The sequence below is a fragment of the Antennarius striatus genome, chromosome 19 (genome assembly GCF_040054535.1).
Source record: "Antennarius striatus isolate MH-2024 chromosome 19, ASM4005453v1, whole genome shotgun sequence".
NCBI lineage: Eukaryota > Metazoa > Chordata > Actinopteri > Lophiiformes > Antennariidae > Antennarius > Antennarius striatus.
The window spans coordinates 13756558-13774492 of NC_090794.1; the positions used below are offsets into that span (position 1 = coordinate 13756558).

Here is a 17935-nt window from a genome sequence, read left to right on the forward strand (position 1 = left end):
GTGATACACAAATAATGTTGTCGTTTAGCAAATAATTTTAACAGATGACTGGTTGAACTGAAAGCACCAACAGATGCAGATTCTCAAGATTCTATGACACACCAAACAAGCGTTATGTTGCCATGGGGCAATTAGTTGAAGTCGAGTAGTCGTAGTCTGTGTGGCTCAAGACCGGTGTTGTGCTTACAGCCTAATAAGCCAGCATCGAAGCAAACAAAATATGCCCTCACACTAATATATATATGCAGACACAAACAAACCTCAATATTCTTGTCCCAGGACTTGGAGCCTGCCGTCGACAGACAGGAATATGTGCTTACAGGAGAATGTAAACACACATTGTGTGGGTGTGTTTTTGTGTTTGTGGTCGAGTAGGGATGATTTTTTTGGAAGCCCTGTCTGCACTCTGCTTATCCAGTCTCAGTTGCCATGGTTACTTCAAACCTGAACATGTATTTGTTTTTTGTTTTTTTGGGTGGGGGTTGGGGCTGTAATTGTGTTCATGTCAGATGCATTACCATAAAACCTTAAGTTTTTAGCAAACAGATTTGTCATGTGATTTCACGGGGGAATGCGGATAATGATGCACGTTGAAATCCTAAAAACAAGAGTCTGTGAGGATCGAGTGTGACGGGATGGAAGAGCCTCTGCGCTTACAAGTTGCATTTTGTAATTCAGCAAGAGGGTAATTGTTGGTTGTAGATGTAGGTTTTACAAAAAGGGGGTGGGTGTTAAGATGTGGCAGACATGTAGTCTGTGTGTGTGTGTGTGTGTGTGTGTGTGTGTGTGTGTGTGTGTGTGTGTGTGTGTGTGTGTGTGTGTGTGTGTGTGTGTGTGTGTGTTGCATTAGACAGCTGTAGGCTGATAAACAGGCGATGAAGGAGGGATTAGATCAACAGCTCCAACTGCAAAGGAGCTTGGGTAATAAGGCTCCAGTAAAGCAAAGCTAAATATGGAGGTGACTGACTGACTGGCCAGTAACTGCTACCTTGTAACACACACACACACACACACACACACACACACACACACACACACACACACACACACACACACACACACACACACACTGCTACTTCCCTCCTTTAGCCCTTTGCTCATATACATGGAGACACGCTCAGCTAAACTATTTAAAAAAATTGATCTTGCATTATCTGCTTTAACTTTCTCAATCCAAAACACTTTCTCTTGATTGCTATGCTTAATTTTTATGTTTTATTTCAATGCCAGTTTCCTACCAATTCCTGTCAGACCTCTTGAGTAAATCAACTCTGACCAGGTCCAAAGCTGTTTTACTTGCCTTGTTTTGCGTTACTATATTTTTGTTGCAGCTCCATCCTCCCCTCCTCTTCGTCAGCCATCCCATGACCTTGATCCCTGGCGTGGTTTATGTTTCAGGCTCTAACAATCATTCTTTGTCAGCGGTGACCTTCCCTGGTGCTCCTCGCCCCCCCACCCCACCCCATCATCTCTTTAAGGCAGGGCAGGTTAGGTAAATTCTGGAGCTGCATGACACACAGAGATTTGACATAAGGCTGTCTGGAGGGTAAAATGCAGGGAGGAGGGGGACAGAGGAGGGGTAAGCAAGTATTTTGTGATATGTTCCTCTGTTGACATGCAAATGAACACACACACACGCACGCACACACACACATACACACACACACATAGCCAGTGGGGACTGCCTGGTCTACAGAGCAATCCATCACAACCTTAAAAGAGCTTATGTCTTTGAACAGCCCTTTAGTGTCTTGTGTCTCCTCTGTGCTCCCTAGTGGACCTCTTTCACATGTTAAAAGACACTTGCTTCCCATCAACCACCTCCACACCTCACTGTGAGCACACATCTCTAGCATTGTTCCAGACTTTGACTGCTGCAACACATCTTTCACAGAAAGAACCCCCCATCCCTTTATTCTCTTTTTCTCTCTCGTCAGGTCCTCCAAGGCTCACCCTGGACCAGTTGTCCACATAAGTGACAACCCCATGGATGAGGGAAAGGTAAGGTACAACATGTTTTCCTTCAAATGCACACGCAAATAGACACAAACCCAGTATTTCAGAAAGAATTGACGAGGCTGCTTCTTTGTCCTAGTACAGTGTGTCACATTGTTGGGTGATTTTCATGGCAAGAATCTTATTAAAAAGTAAAATGTAGATTTTAGTAACATAAATGCCTTCAGATGTAGAAGTAATTCCCACAACTTGTGTGTATTTTCTCAAAGAAGATGTTTAGTGTGTTTTTTAAACTGGGGTGAACATATTTCTTCCTCTGTCCCTGGTTGCTCATACCTGACATTCTTACATGCTGGGTGTGAATGTCGAATTTATTTTCGCCCGACAATGGCTACTCTACCTCATTGTCATTTCTCCTCCTGTTTCAATGCCTGCCTGTCACTCTTCCTCTCCAGCTCATAATTGGATTTGAGTCTGGGATTGTGGTCCTGTGGGATCTGAAATCAAAGAAGGCAGACTATCGCTACACATACGACGAGGTAGGCAAATCTCCCCTAAGTCCTTTCTTCTCTAACAGATGTCCATCATTCCTCTCACTTCTGATCCACAGGGTATATTTCAATAATGAAACAAAGAATCAAATCATGTATTTATGAACTGAACTTTCGACAGCTGTGCAGAAGCGAAACAAAAATAGATTTGGAGATAGTTTATGATGGTTCGCAGAGAGGACTGAGAGTGCTCGCTGCATCCTGTCACACCTCAATCTGATGAAGAGGGATGATGAACAGGGAAGATGAAGATGAACCTGAAGTTTTGCAGCCAACTCTTAGCGGACCCACTAAGTGGATAACAGGTCAGCAAACAGAAGACTGATTCTTTGACCAGCGCTGCAATAACAACCAAAGAAAGTACAGCTCGGACAAAAAAAAAAAAAAAAAAAGACCGTTTACAAAGAAGAGTTTGCGGAGAACAGCAATGTCATGATTTATAGGGTGTTCACCACAATGTGCCAGTTCATGCATCATGGGAGATTTCAGTGTTTCTGGACAAGTGGAGGGAAAGTCTGGTCACGGTATCAGACTGCTATGTTAGCACTTAGCCACCTGGAAATGAGAAGGAAGCATCAAGGACCTTTCTCCTTTAATACAAACAAACACAGTTTTTGTGTTTTCGCTGAATTTTCATCTGTTGTTATCCAGAGGAGTTTAACCTTGGGGTCATTGATTGTTTCTCGCCCCACAGTACCTCTCTTTAACTCAGTCGTAAGCTAGCGGGCGACAGCCGGCACCGAGGGGGGAGCTCATTACTCAACATAGACCCTTGTTATTTCCCTCCAGTCTCTTTCTCCTCTTCTCCCCTCCCCTCTCCTCTCCTGAGATATTTAAATATTACTTCAGATTTATCAAGGAAAACAAAACAATTATTGCTGTTTGCAAAAATTATGTTATTCTTGTTTTCAGACTGTGGTTACAGCTGCATATTGATGGTGTTTGCATATTATTGCCTCAAAAAAGGACGTTTTTGTAAAAGGTCATTCTTTTTTAAAGCACTGAGTCATGTGGCTTTATTGGCTTCCCCAGAGGCAGTAGTGTATTTCCATAAATAAAAAAGACGTAATAAAAAAAGAGAGACTGTCAGAGCTGCTTAGATATCCTCCGGAGCAGGCGTATGTCAAACCTAGTGTTGCGTGAATTCTTTGTTTGCATATAAATTTCCTCCAGTTTGACTTGCTGTTGTATTTGGATTGATTTTATAAACTAATATACATGGGGTAATTTGTGGGGTAGTCTGTTCTGCATCCGTTCATTGGATATTAAGAATGGTCTGGGCTTATATGTGTACTGACTCACGGGCATCTGACTTCCTGCCATCATGATCTAAAAGTGGTACCTGGATATGTCCATGAATGGGAGATCCCATTCATAAAGTTGTCCCTAAGGTTTAAGTTGAAAGAGGAGTTTGTGGTTTACGCTCACAGCCACACAGCTGCGTCTGCAGCCATAGGACACAAAGCTGAACCGGATGTTTAAAATAATGAGATTATCTTTGTGCTCACCTCATCGGCAGCGCTGTGGTGATGTAAGCACACTGAGATAACAAGAGTCACCGAGGAGTACATGGACACAAAATGAGAGTGGATTTGGTATGTTCAACCCTCTCTTCCTTTGTCTGCCTTTTTACCCCAGCTTCCTCTCTCAGATAAGCTAATATCCTCCTGCTGCTCCCGGGGCATTATATCTTCTAGTATTGCATCTCCCAATGGAGCTCATCTCTCCTCCACACTCCCCCCTCTCTAGAGACTGGGGAATGAGCATTTTGCTCACTGTGATTTCCACTGACAAAGCGAAACAGCCTGCAACATACCACAGTTTTCGCGCTTTTTGAATGTGTTAATGGTTTCACCTCTGGCTAGTTTAAATTTGCCTTAGACCAGCCGTCAGGGACATGGAACTCAATCCTTGCCCCCCCTCTGTGCCAAGAAAACAAGGTCAATGAGGAATGTTTAATGAAACATTAGAGAAACATGTTGCATTGCTTCGTTTATCTATGATAAAAATTTAAATAACATTTCTCATTGTTACTTGCAACCACCATGAACATGTGCAAACTCCGTCTCTAACTTCTGTGTACGACACCTTAGGGAAAGAGTTTCTGCAGCTCTTGTAACCACATCCATCCTGTTGGGTGCTCCTCGTCCTGCTCTGTGCTTCACTTTAAACACTACAGTATTTTGCTACAAAGTAGAAAATGATAATTATACATCGACTGAAATGAACAAAGTCACTTTTGCTCTTCCCTTAAACAACAGTGTGAGCTGGTGCGCAAATGACGGATTGCTTCAGGCTTGTTTGAATGTAAATTAGTGTATATTTATAGTGAAAGATATTCTGTGGTCGGATTTCAAGGAATAAAGATCAATAGTTAGTCTGAGAAATATATTCTAGGCAAGGGTTTTATGACGCTCACATACTTGCACACACATTGTCAGCAGATCGGGTGCACATAAGGGATAATGATGAACGTGTTTTGACACAAATGAAGGCAGCTTTCGACAGTTATAGGTGCCTTCAAAGTGAATTGATGACGGCAATTCAGAGAGCTAAACCTGGCTCCCACACCACAACAAAGACCAACATCTGGGGTGATGGAACTTCTTTTTTTACAAATTCCCAAAGAGCTGAGAGAGCATGCCTTTTACTCTGTAGTTTTCTATGACTTGTATTATTAGCTGTGGATCAGGGGTGGAAGTTGGTGGATTCTAGGCAGAGAGCGTCAGTCACCCTAACCCGGCTCCATCCGACCAGCCCTTCTTCAGACTCAGGCTCCCACTTAATATATCATAACCACATCAGAAGTGTAACTTAATCTCCTTTTTTTTTTTTTTTACATCATTAATCTCAATGATTTCATGGGTTATTATTTTTAATGCCCCCGCCAAGGGGGCTCGTTTGTTTACCCTTGGCCATCCATCCGTGTGAACCTATCACGCCTGATAGGAGGACCGATCCGTCCACATCTTCTGAAAAGGTGAATGTCCTATAATTTGTGTGTGTGTTTGTGTGTTGTGTGTGTGGGGGGGGTGTATTTGCTCACAAATTTTCTGTCTATTTTTTGTTGTGCAACCTCAATATAACTGACACATATTTGTTCTTTTCTCATTCTGGGATGTTTTTACATAGTTGTAACTTTATTTTGATTTCACTTTGTCTTTTTTTTTTGTCTTTTTTTTTTTTTTGAGTCATTTGTCAAATCATTCAAATCCAGATCACAGAAAATGATCAACACATTCTAACCGGCAACTCTGGTCATTCTGATTAGTTGCTGAGTGTGTGTGTGTGTGTGTGTGTGTGTACGCCTGTGTGTGCGTGTGATAACCAGAAAACACACTGAGTGCATGTTTGCAACCCGCAACACAACAGACAGCAAAGGTTCCCTTCTATGAGTAAACCACATGTGTCAAAGTTATTGTTAAATGCTATCTTATTCAAAATACTACACCTTCTCATCCCTGGATGTCAACATGTTTTCAGGTGTTGTGGTTAAAAAAAAAATAGTAGCACTTTTTAAATCGGAGATTGGCCATAATAGAATACCAGAGAGAATTCCCTGGGCTTTTTCTTTTTGACGGACAGCTCACTTGAATCTATTTGAATTTTCTCTCCTGTCTGTTTTTCAGAGAGAAAAAAAGAAAAAAAAATTGAAAGCAAATGCTACAAATTGCTGACAAGCCTGATCTGACACAAGTCTTCCTGAATTCATTAGGAACTATTTTGTTTCCCCCTAAGACCTTTTGAGAATACAGACAAATACCTTTTCAAAGCTAATGGGTTATTTGACGTGTCTGGCACAATATCCATTAGCAGATAGGATTTAATTCTGTACATGATAGACAGTTTCTCTGTGCCTTCATCCTTCTAAACAAACCAAATTTTACCCATTATGATAAAAATGTTTTTTACACAACAATGTCCATCACTCTACATTCTGCTTTGGTACTCAAAGAAATCTTGACCTTTAACTGGATTAGGAAGTGTTTCTCGGATCTGTCAATTTTTTTTTACCACTTCTTCCAAACATCCATGGACCAATGCTACTGCTGTAAAATATGAAGCTAGAAAAGACAGTTAAATTGACCTTAAGGAGCAGTGAAAACCAAAATTTGAAACAAATTGAAATTGAATCTTATTGCAGATAAAAGGCAGAGAATCAACAAGTTCTTATGGTTTCGGCCAGGACAAGATTTTGAGTTTGTGTCAGCTAATTCGATGAAGACCGGGTTTAAGACTTTCACTTTGTCTTTTTTTTTTGTCTTTTTTTTTTTTTTGAGTCATTTGTCAAATCATTCAAATCCAGATCACAGAAAATGATCAACACATTCTAACCGGCAACTCTGGTCATTCTGATTAGTTGCTGAGTGTGTGTGTGTGTGTGTGTGTGTGTACGCCTGTGTGTGCGTGTGATAACCAGAAAACACACTGAGTGCATGTTTGCAACCCGCAACACAACAGACAGCAAAGGTTCCCTTCTATGAGTAAACCACATGTGTCAAAGTTATTGTTAAATGCTATCTTATTCAAAATACTACACCTTCTCATCCCTGGATGTCAACATGTTTTCAGGTGTTGTGGTTAAAAAAAAAATAGTAGCACTTTTTAAATCGGAGATTGGCCATAATAGAATACCAGAGAGAATTCCCTGGGCTTTTTCTTTTTGACGGACAGCTCACTTGAATCTATTTGAATTTTCTCTCCTGTCTGTTTTTCAGAGAGAAAAAAAGAAAAAAAAATTGAAAGCAAATGCTACAAATTGCTGACAAGCCTGATCTGACACAAGTCTTCCTGAATTCATTAGGAACTATTTTGTTTCCCCCTAAGACCTTTTGAGAATACAGACAAATACCTTTTCAAAGCTAATGGGTTATTTGACGTGTCTGGCACAATATCCATTAGCAGATAGGATTTAATTCTGTACATGATAGACAGTTTCTCTGTGCCTTCATCCTTCTAAACAAACCAAATTTTACCCATTATGATAAAAATGTTTTTTACACAACAATGTCCATCACTCTACATTCTGCTTTGGTACTCAAAGAAATCTTGACCTTCAACTGGATTAGGAAGTGTTTCTCGGATCTACCAATGCTACTGCTGTAAAAAATGAAGCTAGTAAAGACAGTTAAATTGACCTTAAGGAGCAGTGAAAACCAAAATTTGAAACAAATTGAAATTGAATCTTATTGCAGATAAAAGGCAGAGAATCAACAAGTTCTTATGGTTTCGGCCAGGACAAGATTTTGATTTTTTGTCAGCTGATTCGATGAAGACCGGGTTTAAGTCTTTTTTGTGCCATCCCGAGCACCTTGTCCTAATCACCTAACCTAGTTAGTGTATGTTCATTCAAAATAAAGGTGCACACTGAATGGTTAACAAGAGTGCAAACACCAAGCCCACAAATGGCATTCAACCAGAAAAGATTATTCCCATTTTGGTATCGAAATACACAAAAAGGAAACAAGCGCACACATTTTTTTTGGAAACTTCACAAATAGAAAGCATAGAAAATGGGTAGTCATACACTAATTGTACTCGATATGGGTAAAACCATAATGTTGCTTTGACATAATGGATTCCACCCTAATTCCAATGGTAATGCCATCCCTGAGTCCATGGGGAAAAATTGTTAATTGCAATTCAGTTTTTTAATTCCCCCTCGATTTTTTTTCTCTCCACTCTCTAACTAGAGAACACAATCTCAGATGTTGCAAGCACAGTAATAATAACATGGTGTACTTTTTCTTGCTCCAATCATAACTGATAATTGGGAACAGGGTTCCATGGGGCTTGTTTCTTCCAGAGCTTATTGCTGTATAACAACCGCAACAAGAAAAACAGAAGCAGAATGGATTTCACATCCCAGTACGAGATAAAATTGCTCTGTGGAATTGATGTTGATATACACACACCCTCAAATTCCTGTTTGTTAAATTAAGTCTGTTTGGATTGAATATCCTCCCAGTTGAGCGGAATTACTATCACAAACTATGTGCGTGTGTGTGTGTGTGTGTGTGTGTGTGTGTGTGTGTGTGTGTGGGGGTATACATGCGATACTTGAGGGTTACCCTGCCAATGTATTCTATTGTGACACAATGCCGGAAGAAGTCAATTGCAAATTGGGCTGTGATATTTGTGTTTTATTCTGTCTGAATTCCTTCATTCAATGTGGTTCTTTCATCTTTCTATGTGTGTGTGTGTGTGTGTGTGTGTGTGTGTGTGTGTGTGTGTGTGTGTGTGTGTGTGTGTGTGTATGTGTGTGTGTGGACACGCGCTCATGAGAGCCCTTACTAATTTGTCTCTAATAAGTGTTGACTGAATTCTCTCATCCTCCAAAGACCAATCTGTGAAAAGTGACTTAATGTAATAAATCATGAAATTAGTTGTTTTAATTGGTATTGTTTGAATCATGAGAACCATGTGTTTCAATTCCCATTCCATTTAGTAATTAGGAATAGTGCATTGTTCCCAATCGGAAGTGTCACAGTGAACAATGGACTGATAGACTTCTAGAATCCATTCTGCCGCTGTCAAAACCTTCTGAATGGTTGAATGAGGGTCTATTCTCATACGTCTGCAGATCATTCTTTATGCAGGCTGCAATCAACAAAAGGAAAATACATCTTAGACCCAGTCCTGGTGATAACTAAGCTCAGCTCACTTATCTTTATTGAATCCTATTCTATTAATGCACAAAACACAGAGGAAACAAAGTGAGGCTGTAGCAGTGCTGACATCAGGTTCCAGATAATACTATATATATCTAATTATGTATTCAATTTGTAGTCAAGTGTACGTTACATCTTCTGCAGTGTGCAGGTTTTTACAGAATAGGAAATGAGTTCACACTGCAGTCAGCTGATCCTGTGTAACTACGTCCGTGCTGCATGACGCTGCATGCCAATGAATCTAGCAGCATCGTTTTCTGAGCTGAATCCAACAGAACACCGACACGCTGTCGGCTCAGATAAGACACCTGAGCCGTGAGTCACCAAGGATCTAATTCTCTCAAGGAAAGCAATGTTAATTACATGAACACTTGGGGAGGGGTGGTGTGTGTGTGTGTGTGTGTGGGGGGGGGGGTTATTGCATGTTTTTATTCATCTTTTAGTTTGTGGCACTGCTGGAATGACAAAGAGTGAGTCATCACAATTTCAAAAGAGAACCCGAGTATTTGTGTCTCATCGGTTGTCATCGACTTCTGCAAACTGGATGAAATCCCAATAAAAAAAATGTGCAAATGCAGCACCCACCTCAGGGCACCAGTGTACCCTGGTAAAGGCTCAGGTAACCGGCTCAAAAAAGATCACCCAGCAAAAACATCTCTCCTCAACATGAATACAATTTACACTGGAACAGACACCATTGGCATTGGTTCTGCACACTGCTTTCTTTTTATCGTTGTTAACCAGTCGGCCTGACGTGCAGCTCCAATTATGATTTATAACTCACCAAAAGCAAAATGGATACATGTCTAAATAAATAGCTACTTCGGTTGTAAGAGTTTGAGTGAAATGGACCGTGTTGCGCACATTGGCATTCACATCGAGGAAATGATTCTCTTAAGATGAGCGATGTGAGACTAGGATGAGGAAGAACAGGGGGCCAAGTTCACGATTTAAGAAGTGGGAGCTTTAGCGAGAAATGTGAAATATTAAACAGTGCAATGTGGATGGAATTGGAAAGCAGTTAAGTGGATTATCCAGAGAATGCTATACTTGCAATACTTGGTAGAGAAAATGTCTGATTGTCTTTGGAGCAGCAATTCACCTGACAGATGCTTGTGATGTGCCACTGATGCTCCAGGTGTTCCCTTAAAATGTGCCCATTGCTGAAAACTCATGTGATGAGCTTTTGCAAAACTGCTCCTGAAGCCTGTTGGAGCTTCATCCAGATTCAGGCCATTGGTGGTGTTAATTATGAGCTCTGAAAAGGGCATCAATGAGAAAGGTTGCCCTTTACTGACATACTTGGTCACGATTTGATTGTGTTTTTACTGACTGCCCGTTAGTAGATTAATCCGGGTGAGTCTGGCTTTCAGCAGTCACAGGACTATTATGAGGAAAATGGGAATTGATGAATACCACACCTTTAACATTTTTGTACCTGCTGTTATTATTCGACTGGCTTCCCTATAATGGTTTTTCTCTAAGTTATTTTTTAAACTTGTGCGTCTCTCCTGATTTTAAAGGCCTAAATCAGAGTAACTCAGAAATTTGACCTTTTTAAATACCAAGAATTTTCTAATAATTTTTTTTAAAAAAGATAAATGTGATTGCTTTCATTACATTTCGAACTTTTTTAACTATGATTTGTTAGCTTGTTGCTTAAAGTGAAATGTTTCGGGTTTCCAAACCTCACTGCTTCTTTTCATGTCTTGAGTTATTAAGATAGGATAAAAAAATTCCTGTCATTATTTTCACATTTTGTTCTTGATAGATAATATGCAAGAGGGTAAAGACCTTCAACTTGAATCATTTGTTCATTAAAATCTGATGTTTTTAGTGTCATTTATTATATATTTGACTTTGTTTTCTCTCCAAGGAATTTGCGTTTGTGAAATATAATTCTTAAATTTATAGCTATTATATGTTTAAAATGCATTAATTCCCTCATTTTCTACATTCAGCCAAGAGATCCTGTAAAAGCTTCTCCTACTTTGTGAATTTATGCCACAGGAAATGCTCTGGAGTTGGTGGGGGGGGGGTGGGGGGGCAAACTCTTATCTCGCTTTCACCATCTGTTCCAGAGCATGAAATCCTGTGTCACATATGAGCATTGTGCCATGCACCGTATGGCAGCGGCAACGCAACAAACTAGTAGCGTAAGGGAGACGATGGCACATGATGTTTCATCCTGCTGAACCTTTGACACCCTCTCCCGCTCCTCCCTCCTCCCTGCCTGTCATTTTCCAGGCGATCCACTCAGTTGCCTGGCATCATGAGGGCAAGCAGTTCATTTGCAGTCACTCAGATGGAACTCTGACCATATGGAACGTCAGAGGCCAGGGCAAGCCCATACAGACAATCACCCCACACGGTAAGAAGGTGGAAACACACTCAAGCAAACACACACTGGCTGGGGTGTGCAATCATGCCTTTCCATTACTGCTCACTATATAATAGTGTTGTATTCACATTGTGGGTTTTTTTGCAAGCAGACTCTGATATTGAGTATACATTTGGCACAGTGGAGCACATGAGCCACACAAATATTTTTTATTACTGTACATGATGGGCCTTAGAAAACTCAAGTAGACCCACCATTTGTGCACACTAAACACACATTCCACGATTTACAGGCATCGCTTTGTGCAGCTCTCTTGCAAGAAAAGTCTGAAACATCATTGCATCCTGCGGTCAATTTGAAAAGCGAAGTTCCCTTTCAAAAAGTTAATTTGGAAATGTTTAGAAATATCGACATACACACGGAGCTTTGAAGTGTGTTTATGTATGAATATTTTAATAGCTGAATTATGTTCATTGTAAGCTTTATGTATGATTATGAATTAATTTTTTCCGGCAATATATTTTTCTTCAATCTTTACCTGTATGATAATAAATTGAACAATTCCTGCTTTCAAAAGTTAATCAAATAAAAGCAAAAAACAAGAAAATCATAATTCTAGTTTAAACACTGTGTGGAGGGATTGCAGGAAGACATTGGTTTATATATTGGAGTCATTATCCAAAAAAATGTTGCAAAACTTGAGTTGATATAATCTCACGTTGTGTAAATTAAACCTCTGCATCAGTTTTATTAACACAAACACTAATTTGCATGAGGTACCTGACGGTGTATTCATGGTAGTCTCGTTGTTTCCTCGTCTCAGGATTATTGTCAGTTCATTTATGTCCTCTGTGTGCTTGACTTGGAGTCTGCCTCCATTATTGCTGCTGCTCTGTTTATTTCCTTCAGAAAAGCCAGTCTGCTCTTTTGATGATGGGATTGAATCCACATTCCTCTTCCTGCCTACACACCTACTCACTTGGACAAGGACTAAACAGAGTGCAACAAATGGGATAAACCTAAAATAAAAAATAAAAAAATCTTAGTTTTTGTGTCGGAGAATGTAGAAAGGATTTCAACACCCAGGATTTTTAATTAGCTGTTTGTTCCGCTGCTGAATATATAATTAGTTCAGTATTTATTGAATGATTATGTAAATTCTTTTGACTGGCTTAAGTTAGGCTTATAATTCCTTTTTAATTGTCTTTTGGGTATTTGTTTTTAGTTGTGGTTATTAAAAATCCTTTATTATGCAGACCTGCCCTGTCTATTCTTCTGTATTCAATATGACTCCTTGGTAACCTTTCAGCAAACATTAGACACACTTTGGCCACCTACTATGTATACCAAATCATATGCACAGCCATGCTCTTATTGAGCGTCTGAGTCGATGAATGAATCGTCACAACTTCTTTGCATGCCTCGGCCCAGGCATTAGTTTCTCTTCTGATGAATAGCATTTTGTTGTTTGTTTGGCCACCATTCAAAGCAGCGTTTTAAGTGCAGCTTCTTGAGCGAATTGGGTGGGGTGGGGGGCAAGATGACAGAACAAAACAGACAAGAGGAAAGGAGGAGGGACAAACTGGCAAACTAAAGTGTCTTCTGTTTGTTCTATTTTAGGAAAACAGCCCAAGGATGGGAAGAAGCCAGAGCCTTGTAAACCCATTCTCAAAGTGGAGTACAAAACCACGAGAAACGGGTAGGGTCTCTCTCTCTTGTTCTCATGCACACACACACACACACACACACACACACACACACACACACACACACACACACACACACACACACACTATTTCAGACAAGTGCCTATCCTCGGACATCAATATGCTTTAATAGACACAATTGAAGCAAAAACACATGAAGGGTACATATTTTAAAAGCTGTTTTCAAAGCAATAAGAGCAACAAGCCGGTGGTTTCCAGGTCAAATTTAACTGTTAGCATGAAGCAAATGAATAATCTATTAAAGTTTGTCTTGTGTTATTGATGAAGAGTGGGATAGGAGGGAAACCTGACAATATTTATCACACACTAAATGTGTTGTGACCAGAAAGCCTTGGTGGTATAAATTGTATGAAGTTGTTTTGTAAAAAGAAAAGCCAGTGAAACTTGTATGTCTCTGTTTTTGAAGGGAACCCTTCATAATCCTGTCTGGTGGTCTGTCGTACGACACGGTGGGTCGGCGGCCGTGTTTGACGGTAATGCATGGAAAGAGTACCGCTGTGCTGGAGATGGATTACCCCATAGTAGACTTCCTCACCCTCTGTGAGACACCATACCCTAATGGTAGGGTTTCTTTTCTTTGCTTGGGTTTTTAAAAACAAATTTTTTATTTCCTTTGATGAAGAATAAACTGATAAACCAAGTCAGAAACTGAATGATACGGAGATGGAAACTGTGGTGAAGCATTTTTTTGTGCACATGCTACTCTAGGAAGGATTATGGATAACCGTCCTTCACTTATCTTTGAGTTACGTAACAATCATGACTTCATTTTCACACCGACGACCCCATGTCACCGACTGCGGATTTCATCTGGTAATGGACATGACTGGGATTTTGGATTAGACAATAATAGCTGATCATCTCTATGGATGCGTGCTTAATCCATGATGACGTAGTTACAGATTATGTAACGGGCATAAATGTAATTTGTACTATTGGGGAGACAAATAGACGGACGAAATACTGCAACAGGGACGTAAAAAATATAAACCATTTACACTTGACCAGTCACAACCTTCGACAACAATATCAGAATTGTCAGTGAACGATATTTGATTGATCACTGATAAAAACACAATTCCTGATGCTTAGTATTTATGTGAAGTTTCTTCCCTGGAGTTATCTCCCATCACTCCCAGCTGATGCATTTAGTGTCTAAAAATAAGATATAAAGGAAATATAACAGGATCTTGTGATGTTATCCATTGGCCACATTTATTAAGGACTTACAATATACAAATTCTCTTTACATGTGTTTCTATGCTATTCAGATATTTTTAATGTAATAATTAACATTTTATCATAGTTGAATTTTACTCCTGTATCCTCATATCTACCTAGTTCTGATTCCTGTAGCTGATCTATTGATTCTAAAGGTTGCTCTAGTTCATTCTCTATGAATTGTATTCAAAGGTTTAAATCTTTTCCAAGACTTTTATCATGAATTAATCAGGTTAAGATTTAAATAACGACACTCTGCTCCCAGTTCAGGCAGATGCAAACATTTGCCCGTTATAAATCACATATGCTAATAAGCATTAATTATTCCTGACCTCAGGGTGCAGATATGATCATGTTTACTAGAAGTCTGAGCAGTTATTTCCCTGTGGATTGTAAAATTCAGACAGATGCTCTCTGGAGGAATCACAACACTGCCAACAGTCTGACATGAAGAACGACTTGTCTTCCTCTTTCCCTCTACAGATTTTCAGGAACCTTACGCTGTGGTGGTCCTTTTAGAAAAGGATTTAGTGGTGATTGACCTTGCACAAAATGGGTGAGTGACTTTATTGACGACTCTTGATCATCTTGACTTATGTTTGTTGCTCGTACACTAAAATGTCACACTTGACCAATTCTCCTTACTCTTATTTGTGTTGGTGCCGTTTGAACTGAATAGCACAGATGCTTTGCAAAGAGAAAAATAAAATTCAGAGGGACTATATCTATTACCAGGTACCCCATATTTGAGAACCCCTATCCTCTGACTATCCACGAGTCTCCCGTGACCTGCTGCGAGTACTTTGCCGACTGCCCTGTGGATCTCATACCTGCACTTTACTCTGTCGGCTCACGTCAGAAACGACAGGGATACAGCAAAAAGGTACCAAGTGGAGTGTCTTTGGTCATTTAATGTTATACTGAATGTTTCCGTGCCATGTTACTGCAAAATGATAAGAAAATGAGAAAAATGTAAAATAAGTATGAATCCCCCGTTAAGAAAATTGCTGTTGGCTGCTTGTCGATGATTGCAACCGTTGACGGGGTGCTCTTGAACAGAAGCAGATAAGATTTACTTTCAAATTAAAATTAATTACCACTACTCCATCACAAAACAATTCTTTGAAAACACCTTGTATCACAGATTAATGATGTAGAACAATGTGATAGCATCCTGAGGATAGCGTTCCCCTCATGCAGTTCTGGATAGCAGTGCCATAAAAGAACTAAACGCTTAAATTAGAAAAGCAAATGCTCCACAGGACACCCTCGAAGTATCATGCCACAAGGCTTCTTGATAAAGGACGCATTAATACATATATGGACATACATTAGCCAAGAACCAAATGCATCGTGGGACTCGTGCTCAACATATCTCATTGTTTAACCGAAGCTAAATGGACGATAAGAGAGCTTCATATTGCTGAACGATCTTCCACTCTTTTGTACCTGTGTCTTCTGTCTTTAGTCAGATCCTTGTATCATCTGAGACGGACCCCCTGCTCCTTCACCCATTATGTACGCCTATGTTCTTTTCCTTGTCGCCTTGTTCTAGCCTGTCGGAAATGTCAGCATGTACTGACCCAAACTGGCAGCTTTGCTGCTCTTTTTCTATTTTTTAAGCAAAAGCCTAGCTGAGCTACGGGAGGGCATTCTCACAGAAAGATCACCGTGAGTCATACTGGTGACCTTTGTATGTGTAACTGTGTTCAAAGCAAGACCCCCCGCCGACACACACTCAGATGAAAAGACACACTCATTGAGGTGCATAATGGCTCATTGCAGGAGTACACAAAAGATTCCTGCCTGTTTACTTATGATGACTCGCATATGTGCAGTGTATTCATGGATGGAACGGGTGAAGGAAAGTGTCAGGTGTGATATGTGATAGAAGAGTTTTAGATAAAACGAAAGGAAAGGTGTACAAAACTGTGGTGAGACCAGCGATGTTGTTTGGTCTAGAGACAGTGTCACTGAGGAAAAGACAGGAGACAGAGCTGGAGGTAGCAGAGATGAAGATGCTGAGGTTCTCTTTGGGAGTGACCAGGAAGGATAGGATCAGGAATGAGTACATCAGAGGGACAGCAAATGTTAGAGGTTTTGGAGATAAAGTCAGAGAGGCCAGACTGAGATGGTTTGGACATGTCCAGAGGAGAGATAATGAATATATTGGTAGAAGGATGCTGAGTTTTGAACTGCCAGGCAGGAGGCCTAGAGGAAGACCAAAGAGGAGGTTTATGGATGTAGTGAAAGAGGACATGAAGGTAGTTGGTGTGAGAGAAGAGGCTGCAGAAGACAGGGTTCCTACTCAATGTTCCTACTTTGTTGAGCTACAGTAGTTGGTGTTCCTCTACCTGTTTTCTCTGCTTCACTCTTGTATTCTGTTTGTGTCTGCGTCTTACCAGGACTGGCCTGTTAGTGGTGGAAACTGGGGTCAAGGTACACAAAGCTACCCAGAGATCATCGTCACCGGGTGAGAAGATACCGATTTCATTACCATAATCGTCTTGCTGCAGTTCTGTGACTTACTTTCCCCTGCAGAGTGTCGACACATTTCGTGTAGGTCTTAATATATTCCAATCATGTGTACTTTGAGATGTTTACCATCCAGCACTAGGCTGTCAACAAGGTAAGAGCGTGCATTTTTAACAGAACACACCCATAGAAGTGACATTGAGGTATGAATTGGGGTACTCTTTTGTCTCATTCCTCTTTCTATCCTCGCCCCCTTCATACCTTATTATTCAGTCTGACTGAAACAATCCATTCAGCTGAATTAACACCTGAACTATTAGAAGTCTGGGAAACTTTTCTGTGAGACCAGTGTGTATAATTTGGTAATAAATCTAATGTGTCAATTCTAACGCTGAACATGTATGTTCATTTTTAATCAGCTATTAGTATGTGGGAGTAATAGTGCTAAAATAACCTTCCCTTTTTTGGGAAGAACCATAAATTTTTTAAAATCCTTGCTGCCGGGTTTTTGCACCCACTCAGCCATGATGGGTTTACTCAAGTCCGTCACTACAGGTCCGTGAAATAGCTTCCATTGGCGTCCTGGTGGTCAGTCTAGCTCTTCTACAACAAACCAGGGAAACCTATAAGAATAAATTATTTTTTTGTTAAATACATACTGTGTTAAGTATCAGTTTTTGAGATGTCTTTTGATTTGAACTAAGTAGCCCAGTCTGAACGATTTAAAACGTCCCCAAATGTATATGTCCACATACTTTTGTCAATATTCTATACATACTCTTTTTGTCCCTGTTAAAAACTTTAAAGGTTTGAAAAACAATAAAGAAATCTCTTTGAAACATGAGACTATAGTCAAAAATTGGAAACTAATCTAATATTGATATTTAGTTTGTTTTGGTTTCATAAATTCTGTTTTGATATAAAAGCTGACCAAAGTAATTCAAAAGTCAATTGCATGTTCTACAGATGGTAAATGCTATCTCTTCCAAATTT

The 17935-nt window shown here is 40.0% G+C and overlaps 1 protein-coding gene across 3 annotated transcripts in view; it reads left to right on the forward strand.

The window, feature by feature from the left end:
• The window catches only part of stxbp5a (syntaxin binding protein 5a (tomosyn)), a 91288-nt gene that overhangs the window by 57855 nt on the left and 15498 nt on the right, over positions 1–17935 (forward strand). For all 3 annotated transcript variants that reach the window (XM_068342419.1, XM_068342420.1, XM_068342421.1), the window contains exons 7-14: positions 1938–2001; positions 2412–2495; positions 11426–11549; positions 13140–13218; positions 13653–13807; positions 14951–15023; positions 15203–15350; positions 16873–16940. In XM_068342419.1, coding sequence (XP_068198520.1) covers positions 1938–2001; positions 2412–2495; positions 11426–11549; positions 13140–13218; positions 13653–13807; positions 14951–15023; positions 15203–15350; positions 16873–16940 — 795 coding nt within the window. The remainder of the gene's footprint in view (positions 1–1937; positions 2002–2411; positions 2496–11425; positions 11550–13139; positions 13219–13652; positions 13808–14950; positions 15024–15202; positions 15351–16872; positions 16941–17935) is intronic.